Source organism: Pecten maximus, chromosome 5, assembly GCF_902652985.1.
Source record: "Pecten maximus chromosome 5, xPecMax1.1, whole genome shotgun sequence".
NCBI classification, from domain to species: domain Eukaryota; kingdom Metazoa; phylum Mollusca; class Bivalvia; order Pectinida; family Pectinidae; genus Pecten; species Pecten maximus.
Genome location: NC_047019.1, coordinates 22049731 through 22068046, shown reverse-complemented (window position 1 = coordinate 22068046; position 18316 = coordinate 22049731). Strand labels below are relative to the sequence as shown.

Here is an 18316-nt window from a genome sequence, read left to right as displayed (position 1 = left end):
TTCATTCTTCATGTATGAAGGACATACAGTTTGTTTACATCATTAAGCTTTCATATCACTTACATCAAACACACCATGCATACCTTCTCCATCAGATGCACGAAGATAAAAGGTTTGGGATTGTCAGATTTGGTATTGAGGACAGTGTAGGATATGGTGATTAATAAGGGAATACTTGGGGAGGATTGTGGTGGCTGTTTTATGAAAATGTGGCAGCAGACAGAAGAACACATTGTATAATTACATATACTATTGGCTGATATTTACAAAATGTCAAGATAAAAAAGCAGTAGTTGAAAAGCCGACATGTATACAATGCTATCAGCTTTTTATATTGCATTCCATTCATTCTGCAGCTATTTTAAGGTGAGCAAAATATCACAAAGTTCTAAAGTCTGATCAAAGTAGATGTAGGAGCTGTTATGTAAAACGTAGTGAGTCAGAAGTCAGACAAACTATCTGCAGCCATTTCCAGTTTCCATGACAACCGCCCTCGACCTTTGACCCCTTGACCTGTCCCGACTGTCAACAACAACCCACTGATATCAGGTCAATTGTATCTCCTGAAGCAAAGAGTGAGATTACGTTATAAACAGTACATCAACTTGTTGTAAATGTGTCGCATCAACAAACGGTGGTGACTACATATCAAATTCATTTAGTGAAAAATATGGTGGCTACCAGATCATTCAGGGGTGATCTCAAAGACTAATTAAATTGGTCATTTCAGAAAGTGGCACTACATGTGGTATTACTATTACTAAACAGTTTAATGAGTTTAAAATGCAAACTTAGAATAAAAGTTTTCCAATTCATTCTAAAATTTTCATGTGTATGTTGATGATAGAGTAAGAATAACTGACAATTTCTCGACACAAACAATTTAGTTATCATTGTGTCTTTGTAACATATTTGTTGTCTTTGTAGAAGATTCATCAATTAAAACTAATCACTTGTTAACCACACCTAATCTACAAATCATGCAAAGCCAAAAAAAAAAACATGCAAATAGTTTTAACCCAGAAACATTTGTAGAAGTATACCCAGGTTACTACTAACTATTAATTCATTCAAATAGTTTATCAGACATTAGCATATAATTCTCATTTTAAATAATGCATATATAAGTTGTATGTTACCTAGGCTAGTAAAAACTGTTTAATCTCTATAATATAACCTATTGTATACATATATCAGTATTTTATAGAAGCCTTAAATCTCTCCACTGGTATGTCAAAGGCTAGAAATATACGGTCATATTCAGAATGATTAATAAATTCATGTGTCAGACAGTGAAATAATTTCAGCAGAATTTCTACATTAGTTTTCAAGTCTTAAGAATTTTTTATTGCACTTAATATGCATTTATTAACCACAGCAATTTATTGTTTTCTCCTCCAAGAATGATCCTGAATAAATCAGAACTACAAATAATGTGGATGATAAGTATTAAAATAAAGAAATACAAATTTTAAAGCATTGTATATGAAATATGTTGTTAAAATGAGGGAAAAAAAGTACAATGGGCCTGCTTTAACAGTTAAGTTGTATGTAGATCACTGAACATTTTTTAAATTCACTAAATCAGTAGGTCATTAGGATGCCAGGAGAGCAAACTGAGAAAACCTTTTTTAATTCCAATGGAAACAGATGATATTCTTTCTCTATTTGAATATTTTATGCAATTTGAGATGTTTTATAATTTTGCTTTTTCAAGCAATGATCCACAAAACTTTTCATTTTCAAGTTATTTCAGCCAGATGTACACACATTAAATTTATACTATACAGAAAATGTAACAGTTGTAAATGCCTGAAATAAAATACTGATGATATGAGACCTGAATATTATGTAAAACAGAAAATTTTCTACATTTGATTTTCAATATTTTTGCTTCAGTTAAGGTAACAACTCAATAAGAATGCAAAGATATTACTTCTTTAAAGCATAGTCCCTCAGTGTATCTGGCTGTGTACAGTGGAGTGTTAGGTCGTCTAAGTGTAAAGGTTAAGTGGAATATGTTACTTACATGTTGGTTCCTGTGGGGGTGAAGTAGTGAGAGCGTCAACATAGTTGGAGGGAAACATGCCACTCTGGCCGTTACATTCTCCGGACCACCAGTTTGCGTCATCCTTACTGATGACGTTTATCACAGATCCATTATGGAATGTCAGCTCATCGTCATTCTGTGCTGTGTACGGATACAGGGCCACCACCTGGTCAACTGTATGACACAAAATAGTTAAACTATTATCAACAGATATAGATAGTTTTTCAGAGAATTGGGGGTGGAGCCATGCATACCATGATATCTAATATTTTATACAATCATTTTGGCAAACTCTTATTTCTAAATCAAATTCTAGATGTTTCTAATTTGGATTTCACGTGATAGATGTATGAATTTCCTTGAAGTTATAAAGCTAAGATATATCTTCATCCAGTTAAGGTAATCTCATGAAGAATGAAGTTGATATCAGGAAGGTCTGTAAGACAAATGCCCCCACTGCCACTTGACACCCCCCTAAACACAGTTTGATAGCATCAGCAATTCCTCAGATTAGCTAGTTACATTGCATCGGGACGGGACGGACATGGGTAACACTATCCCCCCCCCCCCCCCCCCCCCCCCATGAAGGAGCGGGTATACAAATTCTGCTAACATCCCTACATGGGTTCCATGGAGTTCACCACAAAGTAGTAAGAGGAAACACAAAACCACCAGAACAGTATGGTGTGATGGAGACAAACTTACTGTACTTGACCTCTGGCTGTGTTGGTTGACTTCCCAGTTGTGGTGGAGGTATGGTGGGAGTATTAGTTCTGTTTATCTAAATACAAAAAATTATACATATTAATTTGAAACGCTCGTCATAAACTGACCAGTAATTTTCTCTCATTCTTGATAAATGTATAGAACCATTACTTGGAATACTATGCAGCATACACATCAGCTCAGGTTTGATAATCCATATGTTTAATGAACTGATTGAAAAGTATGTCACTAATTGCAAGGTAACATCAATAACTTTGGCTGCCAAGCAATATAATTGTGTAACACCACACTTCTTACATGATCTAATTTCAAATAGCATACTACTAAGTGTGTCAAGGACATTTAATTTTGGGGAAGGGGGTGGACTTTTTTTCCCATTTGGACCAAATTTATTTAATTTTCAGCTAATCCTTGATGGGGACTTTCAAGGCCTTATTAACATGTCTATTAGGATTTATGCTCAAAAAGCTACATATTGATACTTTACTTTTATATATCAGGCCTAAGGATTTAAGGATTTGTAACCTATGTCAGGCCTATAGGGATTTAGAGATTTGTAACCTATGTCAGGCCTATAGGGATTTAGGGATTTGCAACCTATGTCAGGCCTAGGGATTTAGAGATTTGTAACCTATGTCAGGCCTAGGGATTTAGAGATTTGTAACCTATGTCAGGCTTATAGGGATTTAGAGATTTGTAACCTATGTCAGGCCTCGGATTTAGGGATTTGTAACCTATGTCAGGCCTCGGGATTTAGGGATTTGTAACCTATGTCAGGCCTATAGGGATTTAGGGATTTGTAACCTATGTCAGGCCTATAGGGATTTAGAGATTTGTAACCTATGTCAGGCCTCAGGATTTAGGGATTTTTAACCTATGTCAGGCCTAGGAATTTAGAGATTTGTAACCTATGTCAGGCCTAGGGATTTAGAGATTTGTAACCTATGTCAGGCCTCGGGATTTAGGGATTTGTAACCTATGTCAGGCCTATAGGGATTTAGGGATTTGTAACCTATGTCAGGCCTCGGGATTTAGAGATTTGTAACCTATGTCAGGTCTATAGGGATTTAGGGATTTGTAACCTATGTCAGGCCTCGGGATTTAGAGATTTGTAACCTATGTCAGGCCTAGGGATTTAGGGATTTGTAACCTATGTCAGGCCTATAGGGATTTAGGGATTTGTAACCTATGTCAGGCCTATAGGGATTTAGGGATTTGTAACCTATGTCAGGCCTTGGGATTTAGGGATTTGTAACCTATGTCAGGCCTAGGGATTCAGGGATTTGTAACTTATGTCAGGCCTCGGGATTTAGGGATTTGTAACCTATGTCAGGCCTCGGGATTTAGGGATTTGTAACCTATGTCAGGCCTAGGGATTTAGAGATTTGTAACCTATGTCAGGCCTCAGGATTTAGGGATTTTTAACCTATGTCAGGCCTAGGGATTTAGAGATTTGTAACCTATGTCAGGCCTAGGGATCTAGAGATTTGTAACCTATGTCAGGCCTCGGGATTTAGGGATTTGTAACCTATGTCAGGCCTATAGGGATTTAGGGATTTGTAACCTATGTCAGGCCTCGGGATTTAGAGATTTGTAACCTATGTCAGGCCTGGGATTTAGGGATTTGTAACCTATGTCAGGCCTATAGGGATTTAGGAATTTGTAACCTATGTCAGGTCTATAGGGATTTAGGGATTTGTAACCTATGTCAGGCCTCGGGATTTAGAGATTTGTAACCTATGTCAGGCCTAGGGATTTAGGGATTTGTAACCTATGTCAGGCCTATAGGGATTTAGGGATTTGTAACCTATGTCAGGCCTATAGGGATTTAGGGATTTGTAACCTATGTCAGGCCTAGGGATTTAGGGATTTGTAACCTATGTCAGGCCTTGGGATTTAGGGATTTGTAACCTATGTCAGGCCTCGGGATTTAGGGATTTGTAACCTATGTCAGGCCTCGGGATTTAGGGATTTGTAACCTATGTCAGGCCTCGTGATTTAGGGATTTGTAACCTATGTCAGGCCTAGGGATTTAGAGATTTGTAACCTATGTCAGGCCTATAGGGATTTGTAACCTATGTCAGGCCTCGGGATTTAGAGATTTGTAACCTATGTCAGGCCTCGGGATTTAGGGATTTGTAACCTATGTCAGGCCTATAGGGATTTAGGGATTTGTAACCTATGTCAGGCCTAGGGATTTAGGGATTTGTAACCTATGTCAGGCCTTGGGATTTAGGGATTTGTAACCTATGTCAGGCCTCAGGATTTAGGGATTTGTAACCTATGTCAGGCCTCGGGATTTAGGGATTTGTAACCTATGTCAGGCCTCGTGATTTAGGGATTTGTAACCTATGTCAGGCCTAGGGATTTAGAGATTTGTAACCTATGTCAGGCCTATAGGGATTTAGGGATTTGTAACCTATGTCAGGCCTCGGGATTTAGAGATTTGTAACCTATGTCAGGCCTAGGGATTCAGGGATTTGTAACCTATGTCAGGCCTAGGGATTCAGGGATTTGTAACCTATGTCAGGCCTAGGGATTTAGGGATTTGTAACCTATGTGAGGCCTATAGGGATTTAGAGATTTGTAACCTATGTGAGGCCATAGGGATTTAGAGATTTGTAACCTATGTCAGGCCTATAGGGATTTAGGGATTTGTAACCTATGTCAGGCCTATAGGAATTTAGGGATTTGTAACCTATGTCAGGCCTATAGGGATTTAGGGATATGTAACCGATGTCAGGCCTAGGGATTTAGAGATTTGTAACCTATGTCAGGCCTAGGGATTTAGGGATTTGTAACCTATGTCAGGCCTATAGGGATTTAGGGATTTGTAACCTATGTCAGGCCTATAGGGATTTAGGGATTTGTAACCTATGTCAGGCCTTGGGATTTAGGGATTTGTAACCTATGTCAGGCCTAGGGATTCAGGGATTTGTAACTTATGTCAGGCCTCGGGATTTAGGGATTTGTAACCTATGTCAGGCCTTGGGATTTAGGGATTTGTAACCTATGTCAGGCCTCAGGATTTAGGGATTTTTAACCTATGTCAGGCCTAGGGATTTAGAGATTTGTAACCTATGTCAGGCCTAGGGATCTAGAGATTTGTAACCTATGTCAGGCCTTGGGATTTAGGGATTTGTAACCTATGTCAGGCCTATAGGGATTTAGGGATTTGTAACCTATGTCAGGCCTCGGGATTTAGAGATTTGTAACCTATGTCAGGCCTGGGATTTAGGGATTTGTAACCTATGTCAGGCCTCGGGATTTAGAGATTTGTAACCTATGTCAGGTCTATAGGGATTTAGGGATTTGTAACCTATGTCAGGCCTATAGGGATTTAGAGATTTGTAACCTATGTCAAGCCTAGGGATTTAGGGATTTGTAACCTATGTCAGGCCTATAGGGATTTAGGGATTTGTAACCTATGTCAGGCCTATAAGGATTTAGGGATTTGTAACCTATGTCAGGCCTAGGGATTTAGGGATTTGTAACCTATGTCAGGCCTTGGGATTTAGGGATTTGTAACCTATGTCAGGCCTCAGGATTTAGGGATTTATAACCTATGTCAGGCCTCGGGATTTAGGGATTTGTAACCTATGTCAGGCCTCGTGATTTAGGGATTTGTAACCTATGTCAGGCCTAGGGATTTAGAGATTTGTAACCTATGTCAGGCCTATAGGGATTTAGGGATTTGTAACCTATGTCAGGCCTCGGGATTTAGAGATTTGTAACCTATGTCAGGCCTCGGGATTTAGGGATTTGTAACCTATGTCAGGCCTCGGGATTTAGAGATTTGTAACCTATGTCAGGCCTCGGGATTTAGGGATTTGTAACCTATGTCAGGCCTTGGGATTTAGGGATTTGTAACCTATGTCAGGCCTCGGGATTTAGAGATTTGTAACCTATGTCAGGCCTGGGATTTAGGGATTTGTAACCTATGTCAGGCCTCGGGATTTAGAGATTTGTAACCTATGTCAGGTCTATAGGGATTTAGGGATTTGTAACCTATGTCAGGCCTATAGGGATTTAGAGATTTGTAACCTATGTCAAGCCTAGGGATTTAGGGATTTGTAACCTATGTCAGGCCTATAGGGATTTAGGGATTTGTAACCTATGTCAGGCCTATAGGGATTTAGGGATTTGTAACCTATGTCAGGCCTAGGGATTTAGGGATTTGTAACCTATGTCAGGCCTTGGGATTTAGGGATTTGTAACCTATGTCAGGCCTCAGGATTTAGGGATTTATAACCTATGTCAGGCCTCGGGATTTAGGGATTTGTAACCTATGTCAGGCCTCGTGATTTAGGGATTTGTAACCTATGTCAGGCCTAGGGATTTAGAGATTTGTAACCTATGTCAGGCCTATAGGGATTTAGGGATTTGTAACCTATGTCAGGCCTGGGGATTTAGAGATTTGTAACCTATGTCAGGCCTCGGGATTTAGGGATTTGTAACCTATGTCAGGCCTCGGGATTTAGAGATTTGTAACCTATGTCAGGCCTCGGGATTTAGGGATTTGTAACCTATGTCAGGCCTTGGGATTTAGGGATTTGTAATTTATGTCAGGCCTCGGGATTCAGGGATTTGTAATTTATGTCAGGCCTCGGGATTTAGGGATTTGTAACCTATGTCAGGCCTCCGGATTTAGGGATTTGTAACCTATGTCAGGCCTAGGGATTTAGAGATTTGTAACCTATGTCAGGCCTATAGGGATTTAGGGATTTGTAACCTATGTCAGGCCTCAGGATTTAGGGATTTGTAACCCATGTCAGGCCTCGGGATTTAGGGATTTGTAACCTATGTCAGGCCTCGTGATTTAGGGATTTGTAACCTATGTCAGGCCTAGGGATTTAGAGATTTGTAACCTATGTCAGGCCTATAGGGATTTAGGGATTTGAAACCTATGTCAGGCCTCGGGATTTAGAGATTTGTAACCTATGTCAGGCCTCGGGATTTAGGGATTTGTAACCTATGTCAGGCCTAGGGATTCAGGGATTTGTAACCTATGTCAGGCCTAGGGATTTAGGGATTTGTAACCTATTTCAGGCCTATAGGGATTTAGAGATTTGTAACCTATGTGAGGCCATAGGGATTTAGAGATTTGTAACCTATGTCAGGCCTATAGGGATTTAGGGATTTGTAACCTATGTCAGGCCTATAGGAATTTAGGGATTTGTAACCTATGTCAGGCCTATAGGGATTTAGAGATTTGTAACCTATGTCAGGCCTAGGGATTTAGAGATTTGTAACCTATGTCAGGCCTCGGGATATAGGGATTTGTAACCTATGACAGGCCTAGGGATTTAGAGATTTGTAACCTATGTCAGGCCTAGGGATTTAGAGATTTGTAATCTATGTCAGGCCTAGGGATTTAGAGATTTGTAACCTATGTCAGGCCTCGGCATTTGAAAACCTATCTGCCTAGGGTATCAATCCTCTCCCTCCCTTCAGACTTACCGTGGATGCCGGAGAAGAGGAGCCACTTTGAGCCTGTAGGGTGGTGTCAGGTGTTGATGGTTTACTGGATGCCCCTAACAATTTCACATAATTAGCAGGAAACCAACCAATTTTACGCTTCTGTCCCCTCGCCTGGAAGATATTCAAGAATTGTAGGTTAAATATGATTGGAAAAAATTAATAATTTGTGTTAAATATTGTCTAAACCTCAAATGCTGTACCTAAATGTGCAGAGTTGTACTGGTATCATGTCAAAAAACAGAAAAAAATATTGATGGCCCTTCAATGGCTTCTTACTCATATTAGGACATCATTGCTATTTGTCCTATATCATATGGGGGAGGTAATTAAAATTAATCAATATCTATATGTGAAGAACAATTCAAAAATCATCAATATCAATTTATACTAAATTGAATACAAATATTCTTTTAATTAATGCATTCATTTCAACTACAAAACCAACTGCGCACAGTGGTTACACCCAGAAACATTAGAGATATTGTTACCTGGAGTTCACCTTCCCACCATCCACTAGGGCTTTTCTTGCGAACCTGTATAAGTTGTCCTGGTTGCAGTGAGAGTTGTTCTGGACCGGTGGCAGTGTATGAGGCTATCACTGATGCTATCTCTGTAATAATAAAGTCAATGTATGTAAAGGTATGTAAAGGTATCACTCCTAATTTGTACAAAAAAAATAAAATTACTGACGCATATCAATTAAGTCAATAGACTACTGGAGCCTGTTTGTTTATAAGGACAAACTAGTTTGGTTTTTAGTTTATTTCAGTCATAAATCTTGACAGGCCTGCATATAATAATGCAAGCCTTGAAAGTCTTTGTCAAGACTTATCTAAAAACAATACAAAATCACTTCTGAAGGTCTGTCATTATTACACAAATAAACAACTCTGGTCTAACCAGCCCAACAGTTTGTATCGCAATATTTCAGTCATAGTCCTTGTGTAGATGTTATAGCTATTAGCATCGCGTTATATCAAGACGTCTTGTCTGCTTATCGTAAGCCTATTCGTTCTGTTTTGATAGTTTGTCACTTCCGGTTTAAGATATATGACGTCATAGTTTGGGAACGACTAAAGTCAGTTGGAATTAGAACGGAGACTGGAGAAGGTGAGTCCTAAGTGGCAACTAGCCATACGGTCTCTACTGAGGTACCGGCACTAAATATTATTGTAGGTTAGGTAGTAATTGTATAAATAGTATTGTTAGGTTAGCTAACGATTATACAGCTATTAGGATATTAATATTCATAGGTTTTTCTGGTATATTATCGCTATTTTTCATAGGTTAGAATCCGTACGAAGTACGACTCATTACTATTTAATTCTATGTTTTGTAACTTGTAAGCTTGACGCAATATTTCATTATGTATATATTGTACCTTTGTAATTGATATAACTTGCTTGCCAAAGTAATAAATATCTTAATTGCATTATATTCAACTCTGCCGTGATTTCTTATATAAGTCTTCGGAGTATAAACTACATTCATAATACAATATAAGAAAAAAACAACTGCTAATCTGTCTTTTCCAACTGAATCTGTCAATGTCACACAATAAATATCCAAATCGTCAGTCAGTAGATCAACAACCACATGACAAGTTTTTTTTTCTATTGAAACACAAAGTACAATAACTGCCTACCTGGGTAAAACATTGACACCAACCAGACATCCTTACTAATGGAGATTGGTTATATATTCCTACATGTACTACAGATAAGTTGTCTCATTATACAGGTGATTTGTACTCACCTGGTTTTTTCAAAGGTAGTGAGCCAGATTTACTTTGTGACGTGGAAGCTGCTGGAGCAGGCTGTATAAGTAAAATGAAGTATTAATCTCGCTGTAAATAATCAGCAAATAAATTAGTCAATGTAATTCATTCAACGTAAATTGTCAGCAGATAAATAATTCAATGTAAATTACCAGTAGATGATTAATTGAATGTTATTCAAATGAAAACATTTTAATATATGATACAAGGGTGACTCTGAAATCAGGAACACTGACAAGTAAATTGATATTTAAACTGTGACATGGTATAGTCTCTTAGCCATCCTCTCGATATTCCTCATTAAGTATCTGTTTGTTTGTACAATTGTTGAGAGAATGACCAGGCTATCTTCGTGTACATATATCAGCGAGATCAAATTACAATCATGATATAGCTGAAAATAAATTACTGTGAGCAAAAATCTGGGTTTGTAAACCTGCTGGTGTTATTATGGATATTATTGATATGTTTGCAAGAATGAAATAAGCATTATTATAATAGTAAAGCAACAATACATTGGCTGTGCTAGAATTGCTACAAGTCATGCTGAAATACATTGTGACAGGTTATATAGTGGAGACAAATTATTAGGATCAGGAAAGGTAAGAGGTCAAGCAGGTGTGAAGCAGTATTATATGTATTAGTTGGGCATGTCCTGGCCAAGTATATAATACACAGGTGTGTGTATAGTATGCACATGTATATGTAGCAATGAAAAAAGTTACTATGCTTTCTGTGCCAAAATGATGTGAAATGTCAATGATGTTGAAATTGATTTCAAATTAAGGTCCAAATAAATGTGGAGAATGTTTTGTGCATGCATAAGTTCAGGTTTTGTGTATGGTTTAATATCAGTTTTAAGTGTTAAGAATCCCCAGTATATTGTTGACAATGAGAGCCCTAAGGACTAGGTATTTAGTCCTAATATTTCACAGGCAATATTCTTGACTAGGACATGCACATAAAATTGCATAAAGCTTTCATCAATTGTCTGTAAATTTGACCTGTTCACAATAGAATGAACTTAAATGCTATGTGTGTCAATGTGCTGGGTCATTCCAAGTATCCCCTACCTCAGGAATTACACTTGGTGTTAGGCTGGTTTCCGGTGTTGTACCGAGTAATCCAGAAACAGCTCTTGTAGTTGGCACATTGATTTCTTCATACAACTCACTTTCCTCCTGTTCTGTTTTAAGGGGCTCAGAACTACTGGTCACTGCACCAACAGGATTAGCTTTCGTGTCCTGACTCTTCACAGGTTCTTCATAGAGGCCTTGATCAGGCACATTCTTCGGCTCCTTTGACGCAGATGATGATGTTATTTTCTTCATATATCTATTCACCCAGCTCTTACCTTTTTTCTTATTCTTGTTGGTTGGATTTTGTTTGGGTGGTGACGTAGAAGCTGGAGCACTTTGAGTTGTGTTTTCGTATGATGACTCTGACATAAGATTGTCCAACGATTCTGACGTAGGTGCAGTTGGTGACATAGTGTCAACATTTCCATAATGACCTGTGATGTTCACAGCATCAGAACTGGAGGTTGTCATTGACCCAAAGTCTGTGACAAACCCACCAATGGTAGCATCATCATAAGTTTCCTCCCCTGTCTTCGTCTGCTCTATGTTACCAGTTGCAACAAAGAAGTCTTCTCCTCCAAAAGGGTCCTCTAATAACTCATGAGGTGTGGAACTTAACAGGGGTGGTTCACCTCCTTCTAGATTATGTGACACCTGAACTTCACCTCCCATTTGACCAAAATGATCCCCAGTAGGCTCTTTGCCTTTTTTACTTTTGTCAGCTTGGTTGTTTGTAGTTCCTAGCCCTTCTGTCCAGAATTCATGGGGCAAATCCTCATATATTGCATCAGGTTCAAAATGGACCGTCTTTGGTTGTCTTGGTGGCTTTGGTGGTCTGGGAGGAATTTTACTGACACAAGGAAGAGGAGGGGGAGATACAATCTCGTACGTAGAATCAGGACTTTCTATTTCCTGGGTCTTGTCGACATTACTTGGAAAGGCTACTGTTCCCGAGATATCACTACCAGTACTTATAATAGTAGGTTGTGCTGTAGGGGTGAAGTGATGCTGCAAATTGTTTTGGAAATCAGATGTTGATGTGCATGTACTTACATTCAAATTGAAGCTGTTGGCACCTTCTGTTAGAACATTTGCAAATGCATTAGAAACCTCTTGGTCAGTGTTGGGGGACATTAGATTTCTACCTAATGCTAAAACTTCACTCATGTGTTTATTTTCTGTACCAGCAAATGGGTCATCACTTCCAAATGGATCAGCCAGTGTTTCTCCAGATTTATTTTGACTATTTACACCATCCAGTATCTCTTTTCCACCCGTGATACCAGTATCTCCGAACAGCTCATTACTCCTTGCATTTTCAAATGGGTCTGTTCCCGCAAATGGGTCAGTTCCTGTGCCCAAGCCCCCAGTTGAATCATTTTGAATATCTGCAAATGGGCCAGACATCGTCGCAGCAGTATTATCTCCATTAGCAAAAGGATCTTCTCCTGCAAAAGGATCTTTCTGTCCAGGACTACCAACTTTACCATCAGTGCTGGACCCTTGCCCCTGATGTGTATTGGGAAATATTGCATTGTTAGCAAACGGATCAACATTTTCAGTATTCACTGCACTGCTAGGAGGAGTTACCTGTCCTGGCTGTGTGATAAGTGCTAAAGCCATCAATTCTTTTGTTTGCTTTGCTCCCGACCTTTTCCGCCTCACTGGAGGCAGAGGTGGTGGCACATCATCCTTGTCAGATTTTGTTATTGGCGCATCCTGACCAACAGACAAACTAGTCACAGATGACGGACCACCAAAGTTGAAGTTACCAAAATCAGAAAATGACATTTCCCCTTTAGTTTTACTGGAGTCATCTCCAAAAGGATCAAAAGATATTGCCTTCCCTTGTGTGTTGATAGAATTACCCCCAAAAGGATCAGAAAATGGTTTCTCCCCTGCTATGCTGGAATCATTTCCAAAAGGATCAGAAAATGGTTTCTCCCCTGCTTTGATAGAATCACCTCCAAAAGGATCAGAAAATGGTGCATCTCCTGCTGTTTTGATGGAATCACCTCCAAAAGGATCAGATAATTGTGTCTCCCCTGTTTTGACAGAATCACCTCCAAAAAGATCTGAAAATGATGCATCTCCTGGTGTTTTGATAGAATCATCTCCAAAAAGAGCAGAAAATTGTGTCTCCCCTGCTATGCTCGAATCATTTCCAAAAGGATCAGAAAATGGTTTCTCTCCTGCTTTGATAGAATCACCTCCAAAAGGATCAGAAAATAGTTTCTCCCCTGCTTTGATTGAATCACCTCCAAAAAGAGCAGAAAATTGTGTCTCCCCTGTTTTGATAGAATCATCTCCAAACGGATCAGAAAATGCCATCTCCCGTGATGTTTTCTTTGATTCAACACCAAAAGAGTCAAAGTTTGTATCTAATCCCCCAGCATTTTCAGATGATTCATTGGTTGACACTTCTTTCTTTGAATCAAACATATCAAAAGTAGGTTGAGGAAACTGTGATGGAGTGTTGGAAGCCAGATTTTGGTCAAATACAGCAGCTGCAGCACTCTCTAATACTGCTTGTACTGGGGGATTACACTCTGAGTTAAATAGGTTACCAGGCAAACCAAAACCGTCAGAAGCAATCTAGGATAAAGACAGCACACCATCAATACAATAAGCAGTCACCATTCAAACTGAATACAATAATATACAATCACTGAAACCTCATCAATCCAGATGCCTTTGTTTAGAAAATATTTTTTCAGAACAATTTTATGATTAACGAAACAGTTTTTCAAATAAATTTAAAATTCAGATTCTGAATTTCTTTTTTAAAAAATTAGGAATCTAGATTTGTGAGATTCCAGTGATTAGCAAATCATGCAAAAGTAGTGTAACAATAATATGATGTAGATATTATGCATTAAATGTGATACTATAGAAAATCTGTCTAAATTATCTACACACTTAAATGCAAGTGAAATGTCAACAAAATTATAAAAGTGATTTATCTGCCTAACTTTCATCAAAATGTTTTGAATTCAAATCTAAAAAAAGAAGGGTTTGCTAGAATATATCTTATTAATGCAAATTTGCACTAGAATTTCAGCCTAAATAGAAATCAAATATGGAGACGAAACTTGATAAGTTTTAATTCAATACATAAAAAATCATTATGTAGCTGAAATAAGTGTTATGTCACTATTAGATGTAGAAGAATACAAAACACAAAACCACTAAATACACAGTTGCCCCTCGTCATACTGCAACCCTTTGTCCTGTGCCGATTTTGGCAGTATAAGGGGGGTGGTCATATAACAGGGGTTCAGTTCGACAGTCATTCACATGTACAGTAGGTCTACAATGAGCATATATACATCTGAAACAAACTAAATGCTGCATCACACCTACATCGCTGATTTATATTATCTGTATCTTTTGATGACTATGAATTTATAAATAACTGCCATAACTTATAGCTGTAAAATAAGCCATTTTGTATCATATTCTGGGAGCACAGCAATGGTTCGACAAATAATTATAATATGAAAGAAAGACAGAAATTCTGATGTGTCTATAAATAGAACACTAGAGAGTTCCACATTGACCAAAATGGCGGGCAGGACAGATCATTCAGATTGTAAGATACTTTCTGTCTATGTTAACAGTCTGTTGTTTTACAGGAATTCTTCAGAGGTGTTTGTATTAATAAATGGTTATCTCTTTTGGGATTATTTCGGGAAGTCGACTGCATATTTTCATATTTGCCATTTCTAGTGATTTTATAATTGACGTATCACATTAGCGGAATTGCCAAACAAAATGTAAAAACAACACCAAACCACAGACATAATTGAGATGAGTAGTTGTTACAGTATATACTCAGTGTGGATTATACATGCATGACTGATACCTCCACACCATGTGATCTGATTGACACCTCAGACACATAAACAATGGTGATATTGTCAGGGGGACAAGGATCTTTTATAATTAAAAAGGGTTGGAGGATGGCAACAGGCGGTATTAATGGGGCTTCTATAGAACGTAAATCTGCTCCCAACAAAATTATGGTAGTATGTGGGGTAAGCAATACAACTGGGGGCAGTATACCGGGGGACGACTGTATATTACAAGAACTCTAATTTCTGCACCGAAATAAAGCAGAATCTGTTCCACATCACTTCAAAACCTAGCCAATTTGTATGAGGGAGTGTACAATATAAGTAAGCATATGAGATATTCAATAAATTTCTTTTGACAAAAATTATTTCAAAACAAATTGTATAATCAACAAATAAGCTTATCTGTTGCTTAAGAACCAAATGAATTATAAAATTTAATTAACATTTTAATTAATCATGATAAGTTGAAACCTTACAGTCATCCTTTTCATACAAAGTGGCCAGGATTTGAATGCATCGTTAGCATTAGTACACAACAATAGGACTAATAATACACTACACCAACCAACAGTAGAATCCATACTCAGTAGTTTTCTACAAACCTGTACATCTGACTTTTTGACATAGTTAGCTGGGAATACTCCAGATTTATCTCCGATTGAACCTGTCCACCAATCTCCTTCCATCTTCGTTATCATGATGATGTCACCTTGGTTAAAATTCAAATCTCCCGATTCTGCCGAGCTATAGTTGTACATTGCGACATAGCTCTCTAAAAACACAAAATTCTACCATGTAACTTCTTTTTAATCACTCTTGGTAGTTCAGCCCCTTAGCCCAATGTATTTAGTGTAATAAATAGTCGTAGAATTTCAGTCTGCGTTTGAGTCTTTTGCTCTCAATCTAATGTTATGTGTTTTCCCATCAGAGTTGTTGTTATCATTGATCAAGAGGAAGGAAAAATCAGGGTAAAGAAATATGTTCCTTAACTTTAAATAGATCTAATAAGGAGCAATGTATACATAAAAACTTGTTCAGCTGAAAAAAATCTAACAAAAACTGCTAACTTCCTCATCAGAACACATAATCCTGAGGTATATCATGCAAAACTGTAAAGAATTCCAGATTACACAACATATAACCTATTTCAGTTTACATCAGTCTAGGTCAGTAGCTACAATTTATACTACTCTGAGTGGTTGTACACAACACTACACAATACAGTTATCTTGAATATGTTTAAATAACAAGGCCAGAAATATTACTTTAGATTTCTTTCATCGTTTTCCTCCTTCAGTAATATGTTTATCAATCAACATTTTTCTGGACTATATGAACTTCAACAGCATTAAAATTTATACAAAGCCTATTTTCACTTATATCCACAATGACTTTTTTACTATTTTTTTTATGACACAGTACCGCCTTCTGGAGCAGGGGCAGGTAACTGGGGTGTGGACCTAGCACTGCCTCCACCATCGACCTGTTCAGCAGCCAGAGTGGGCGTCTGGGACCTGGAACTGAACAAGCAGAGACACAATATTACATCTTGTAATACACTTGAAAATATCCTGTACTACAAAACTTGTAATTTTCACCCACTATTTATGTGCATGTTTTTTTTTTATATATCCTGAAAGTAAATATTTAAATGAAAAAGGGGGATTAACCTCTGATCATGTCTGTCCAACCCAACGCTTTACAAATACCCAAAAAAACCCACCATTAACAACCAATTTTGCAGAAGAGACACGACAATAAATTCTAGTGGCAGGTAACTAGAAACTCTACTGGCTTCATGGTAAAATATAGACCAGGAGTCCATAAAGAAATTCTATACATGGTCAGCAGGAGAGATAACAAGGCAATCAGCAAATTACAGTCCACAACTGGATATGAAAATTATATACCAAGAATGCATAGATCATCAATATGTAATAAACAAGCTTTCCCCACAAGATACAGCTGGACAAATCTTTTCCTTGATGTTGGTCAAAGGTCAAAATATAGGTCAGTGTGTCCTACTTTTGAGACAACACATCACCTCACATCGGTAAACCCAAGTCACTAGCATGAAATTCCAGTGTCAAGTAGTGAAGGAGATAGAGCCCAACAAATTTTTCATTTGATGTTGGTCAAAGATCAAATGTAGGTCACAGTAACCTTCTTTTGAAACATGTCACATTCACACATGTTTGGAAACCTAAGCTCAAAGTATTTAGTGCCTTTGTAAGTAGTGTAGGAGACAAAGCCTGTTAATAGTTTTTCTTTAATGTATGTCAATGGTAAAAATGTAGGTCAAAGTGACCTAATTTATTATATATGACACACCGCCTCACCTAGGTGAACCCATGTCCAAAGTATGAAGTGCCAGTGTCAACAAGTGTAGGAGATAAATCCAGGACAAGATAATGTATGGACAGTATCAGCACACGACTCACCTTCTATTAGATCCAGCTAGCGCAGTACCTTTTAACTTCACGTAAGACTTCGGGAACCAACCAACCTGGAAAATGAGGAAAATAGTACATATGACTTAGGATTGAGACAAAAATACAGAATATCTTCAATACTAAACTACTTTCATTCTCAATCAAAGTGGCTGGATTTTGAGCGCTTAATTACATGGACAATTAAGTAAAAAAGCTGATCTGTCACCTTATTCACTTCCTGACACATTTATGATGACCTAGTTGTTAATTGTCAATAACATTCACACAAACTTATTTTGTGAGATAGCACTATAAACTGGCAAACGTTCCAGATTATCAAACATAATATGAGCATACAACAGCCTCCCAAAAGACACATATGCACTCCCCTCATGATGCATGTCACACGCATGGGAGGCCATCCTTAAATGACCTTAGCTGTTAATAAACCAAACAAAACTGAAGTATCCACCATCTACTACAAGGAGAACTAACTACAAATTACAATCAGGATATGACCCTTACATACTTGTCCACTGTATTTAGGTTACAGCCCCAAGTACCTGTCCATCTATAAAGGTTATAACCCTTACATACCTGTCCATTCAACTCGCCAGACCACCACATTTCCTGCTGCTCCTTCACAACAATGATGTCACCTTTGTTGAAGGAGAGGTGATTGTCCTTTTTAGCCTTCCATGGATAGAGAGCCTGAGCCTGGAGCCCGTCGGGAGCTGCAGTGCCCTGAAAATACAAAGACATATACCATATATATAACATTGTCTCCCATAAATACAATATCATGTATATATGGTAACCTGCCATTTTTCTGAAGGAATTCTTTAATACAAAATATCTTTCTAAATTAGTATTAAAGTAATTTCAGTAAGATGAAGGATTCTTTTTAGCGTCAT

The 18316-nt window shown here is 38.0% G+C and overlaps 1 protein-coding gene across 1 annotated transcript in view; it reads right to left on the bottom strand.

Moving 5' to 3' along the window:
* Positions 1–18316, bottom strand: part of LOC117327513 (intersectin-1-like) — a 61837-nt gene that overhangs the window by 22729 nt on the left and 20792 nt on the right. Inside the window, 10 exon segments of the mRNA XM_033884544.1 lie at positions 2030–2224; positions 2756–2831; positions 8237–8368; positions 8746–8867; positions 10013–10073; positions 12167–13708; positions 15573–15742; positions 16393–16490; positions 17412–17476; positions 18000–18146. Of these exon segments, the coding sequence (XP_033740435.1) occupies positions 2030–2224; positions 2756–2831; positions 8237–8368; positions 8746–8867; positions 10013–10073; positions 12167–13708; positions 15573–15742; positions 16393–16490; positions 17412–17476; positions 18000–18146 (2608 nt within the window).